At 39.5% G+C, this 4,877-nt stretch overlaps 1 protein-coding gene across 1 annotated transcript in view; it reads right to left on the bottom strand.

Moving 5' to 3' along the window:
* Positions 1-1,710: 1,710 nt before the first annotated feature.
* The window catches only part of naprt (nicotinate phosphoribosyltransferase), a 13,575-nt gene continuing 10,408 nt past the window's right edge, over positions 1,711-4,877 (bottom strand). Inside the window, exons 11-13 of the mRNA XM_050054062.1 lie at positions 3,169-3,326; positions 2,326-2,433; positions 1,711-2,207 (exon numbers count right to left, since the gene is read on the bottom strand). Of these exons, the coding sequence (XP_049910019.1) occupies positions 2,121-2,207; positions 2,326-2,433; positions 3,169-3,326 (353 nt within the window). The 3' untranslated portion in view covers positions 1,711-2,120. The remainder of the gene's footprint in view (positions 2,208-2,325; positions 2,434-3,168; positions 3,327-4,877) is intronic.

Genomic DNA, 4,877 nt, shown 5'->3' with positions numbered 1-4,877 from the left:
CTAGCTATAGAAAAAAAGCATAATTCACTGTGCTGCCAGCAGCTACCTGCAACTTTTAAAATGGAATGTTTTCTTGCATGTCACTAAATGCACAAGTTAATATTGTGAATCAATCAACACATCTTAAATGTCAACATGATAACTCTGACCATTCAATTTCTCCACTTATCCTGTGCAAACAAGATAACAGCTTACAAGATAACGAGGTCTACTTGCTACTTTTTTATAGATGGTAACTTGTACGCACAAGATAATTACCTTGTTCAAACCAGATAATTAACCTGTGGGCACAAGATAAAACTGTAGGGACTCCGTACTTTCGTGATGATTATATATTTTCAAGCACTTAAAAAATTACGATGAATTTCAACTGTCAAATGCAGACTGCAAGTATTCCATTTTCTCACTTCACGCAAAAACGTGTCGGAGTGGCAGCAGCACCACACCCCTGCTAGGAGGCAAAAAACCCCAAACAAGCTGAAAAACACATACACGTGTGTTGACCTATTCTGTTGTTCTGTCTCTTGTGTTAGCATACAACTTACTATTTACATGCCCTGACAAACACAAATCCATATTAACATCCCATCAGAGTTGTCTTTCTGTCAACCTGAAGAATACAGGTTCAATATTGACTCTCTTTTAGCTCTTAGTTTGGTCTCCACCAGCTCCTGAGAAAAATATCTGACTCTTTAGCTGCTAAGTGCTCCACTATGTTAGTCAGTCTCCATTCTCGGAACCCATCGGCTGTATTCGGCGTCTGACTCCCAGCAGACGGTAATACAGCCTCTGGGGGCAGACCCCCGATTTTTTGGCATTCCGGTTTGATTTGGGCGGAGGAGGCAAATTTCCATTTCCGACTTCCGTTTATATATAAGTAAATATGCTGAAACATTGCGATGGATTCAGAGTTTGCAGTGACACCAATTATGTTCCGCCTCGTTAGTTCACTGCACGGACCGTTTAACAACAACTGCAGCTGGCTCAAACATGATCGGTCAATATCACGCGGACTACAAACAGCCTACAACCGGAAACCAGGGCTCTTCCGCTCTTCTTCCGGAGGCAAGATCTCCGGGGTTTGCCTACAGACTCTGCATTCACTGAATGTGTCTGTATATAGAGACTGCTCAGTCTCTAACTGTGTCTGTCTGCTGTTTGCTGCTGGTCAGGGAGTGTGCCGTAAGTTCATCAGAGCTTATTTTGCTGATTGATTCAGCTTTAAGTCATTTTGACATGACAGCGAAAATAAAAAAAATTAAGATGAGTCTGGAGGATTAAAGACAGAAGACAAATACTGCACATTTGGGATGCATACTGTGTCCGTTAATTATTACTTCATGCTAACATATAAACCAAAGAGTCAATCTGTAATTTCTTTAGTAACCCTAACCATAACCCAAGATTCAGACAATACTGATGTATGGCAGCACATCTTGACTCAAGGTCTACTTGCTACCTTTTTTCCTGTGGTAAAATTAATGAAAAAGCTAATAAGTGGATCTAGAGTTAAGATTTCATTTTATTTTGTACACTACTGTTTCTGAGGTCAAGACATTTCTACTCATTACTAATGTAAATAAACCTTTTACAGCTATTGAAAACATTACAGGCCCAGTTTTAAGTATGTCTAGTATTACGTTTTGTATCAAATCACCTATTGTCCAATCTAAGAGAAGTAATCTAAACCAAAAAAAGAGAGGGAGGAAAGGTCAAAGAGCCGTTTAATAGCTTATTTCCAAGTCCACATGGATCTTTCAACATGGAAAGTGTGACTGACTGTGTTTGACTGTTACATTATCCACCAATTTCCAGCAAAAAAAGTCCATCAAGTAAGACAGATGCTTCCTTTTCATTTGCTTCCCTCTGTCCCCGCTGGGCTTTTCAAAGTACAAAGTCAAGTTCTGTTCATTTTAACCCTGTTTTATGGACATCAGCTTTGAATGGCACCAGACACAACCCCTTAGTGTATTCCTGTATTTGGAGAGTATGGCATTAACACTGTAAGGCTTCATTAGTAAAAGGCTCTACAAACATACGCACTTCTTTCACTGTGAGGCACTTTGGAAAAGAGTGTCAATACAAACACATAAAAATAGAACAGTTTTCCAGGATCATATTTAGTTGGCTAAAAGAAAGTTGCTGTTATTGGAGCTTCCTTTTCCAATCTCTGTGACCAGGTTATGGAGTTTCTCTGATAGCGCCACCTGGTGGGAGAGAACGACAAAGAAAAGACAGTGTCGTTTTTGAGATTTGGCTTCTGTGTCTGAGAACTTTTTCTGTATTTATGTATCTTGTGCAGATTTGATTGTGTGTGTAGCTCACTGTGTAAGAGTCTGGCTCCTGCAGCCTCTTGTGTCGAGGGTGCAGAGTCTGGAGGGAGCTCTGGACCTTTGCTCTAGTTTCTGCAGCGCTGCACAGAGGGTGTGTGACCTAGAAAAAGTGGGAGACACATTCATAAAGACTTCACTCCTACACAGTGGAGTCCTGCAATATTGTCATGTTTCATCATTGTCTTCAGTGCTTTCTGAAGGAACACATCTGTGTTTTCATTAAGTATGATTCTTCATAGTTTGTACAGCAGTACAATAGATGTCAGTGCTATTATTGTAATATCTGTGATTTATTGTTATTTTAGATGTTGTTTGTTATTAAAATCTTTATACAGTTTGCTCTAAATGTCATACAAAACATGCATGCTGAGCGATTTCTTGTACTTTAAAGGACCACACAGAGGAGATTTATCTTTTTGTGCTTTCACCTTGATTGTTTTTTACCAAACACAGCACTGTGTATGTGCATTTTTCCTGCACTTCCCACTATACTTTTCTGAAAACACCATACGACATCTTGAAACGAGCTGCTTTCAGATGTGGTTCATGGTATAAGTGTAGAGGGAGGGAGAGATGGGGGCTGAATCCAAATTGCAGACTTTATGGGTGTGTCCTCTCTATGAAGTCCAGAGTGTCTACTGCTGTCCAATATATCAAGTCCACAAGGGAGATAATGCACACTTTATACAGACTTCCAGTCCACTTCTGGTGTAGAATTCACCAGACTTTGTTCAGATGATTACACAAAAATATGATAATGTTGGAAAGGAAACGACCCCGACAGCAAACAGTGACAAGTCTACTGAAACTTTGAGCAATCACGATACATCCTTACCTGTCCTTTGGTAAACACTTCCAGACGTAGACAGGTGACCTGAGCTGGAACGACTGACACACAAGAGTTATCACACCCCAGAGGGTGACAGCTCAGAGACGCTCCTGCCTCTGGAGGAGGCTCCACAGAGAGACACACCAGGTCAAGAAAAGGATGGCCTGCAAGGGAGAGAAGAGCAGGAAGCTGTGAAAAAGTGTACAACCACACAAGCAGCTTCATGAGGCTGTAATGCCCCATAGACAGCAGGAAACCAAATGTTTCTATTCTTACAGCCTCAGCGCTTGTGAAAAAAATAATGGAAGCACAATAACAAAAAGCTCACTGGCTCAATGAAGAGGGTTTTTTACTGAATGGTGTCTTTTTTAGGACTTCTTAACTTATAAATTTCAGCTCCACATTATCAGAGATGGCTCAACTTTCATCAGACTAACCCGTACTTAGGCTTAGCTTAAATGCTAACATTAGCATCATGTGCTGACAAATAATTTTCTCACAATATAAGAAATGATCTAGAACTAGAATTACCAGCTCAAAGTTGTATGCCTCCACAAACCAGTCAAGTTGCAGTTACAGTTTACATTCATGTCTGTCCAGACTCATATGTAGCCATGACACAGACAATGCTTCAAATATGGCTTTTGCTGCAAAGAAGCTACAAATTCTAAAACATGGATGCTTCCCACACATCTTTATTCTGGCAGCAAAGAAGATCTACACAATCAGCACAGTTTCAAGAACGACGCACAAGATTAGTGTCATCAATTTAGTATCTCACCAAATGTCTCCCCTTCTGTTCCTGAGTTATGACGTTGAATGATAGCCAGGAAAGTGTTTTTACAGAACATTATGACATAACAGTGAAGCTGACCTTTGACCTTTTGGATTTAAAATGTCATCACTTCATCATTTTATTCTATTAGACGTTTGTGTGAAATTTTGTCATAATTGGTTATGGCCAAAATCATGTTTTGTGAGGTCACAGTGACATTGACCTTTGACTATCAATTCTAATTAGTTCATACTTTAGTCCAAGTGGACGGTTGTGCCAAATTTGAGGAAGTATCCTCAAAGCCTCCATGAGATATTGCATTGATGAGACGGACACACGGTCAAGTTGATCTTGACCTTTAACCATTAAAGTTCTATCATTTTCATCGTTGAAGTGGACATTTGTACCAAATCAAAAGAAATTCCATCAAGCCCCATTTACAAGAATGAGATGGATGCAAGGTCACAGTGACCTTGATTTTGGCGGCCAAATTGGATCCTTTAGTCCAATTGGATTGGATTGAATCCAAACCAATGTTAGCATTTAAGCTAAGCCTAAGTATGGGTTAGTCTGATGAAAGTTGAGCCATCTCTGATAATGTGGAGCTGAAATTTACAAGTTAAGAAGTCCTAAAGAAGACACCATTCAGTAAAAAACCCTGTTCATTGAGCCAGTGAGCTTTTTGTTATTGTGTTTCCATTATTTTTTTCACAAGCGCTGATATATACAGTGGTGTGAAAAAGTGTTTGCCCCCTTCCTGATTTCTTACTTTTTTGCATGTTTTCCACACTTAAATGTTTCAGATCATCAAACAAATTTAAACATTAGTCAAAGATAACACAAGTAAACACAAAATGCAGTTTTTAAATGAAGGGTTTTATTAATGAGGAAGAAAAAAATCCAAAGCTACATGGCCCTGTGTGAAAAAGTGTTTGCCCCC

Source organism: Epinephelus moara, chromosome 10 (assembly GCF_006386435.1).
Source record: "Epinephelus moara isolate mb chromosome 10, YSFRI_EMoa_1.0, whole genome shotgun sequence".
Lineage (NCBI taxonomy): Eukaryota > Metazoa > Chordata > Actinopteri > Perciformes > Serranidae > Epinephelus > Epinephelus moara.
This window is presented reverse-complemented; position numbering and strand designations above follow the sequence as displayed.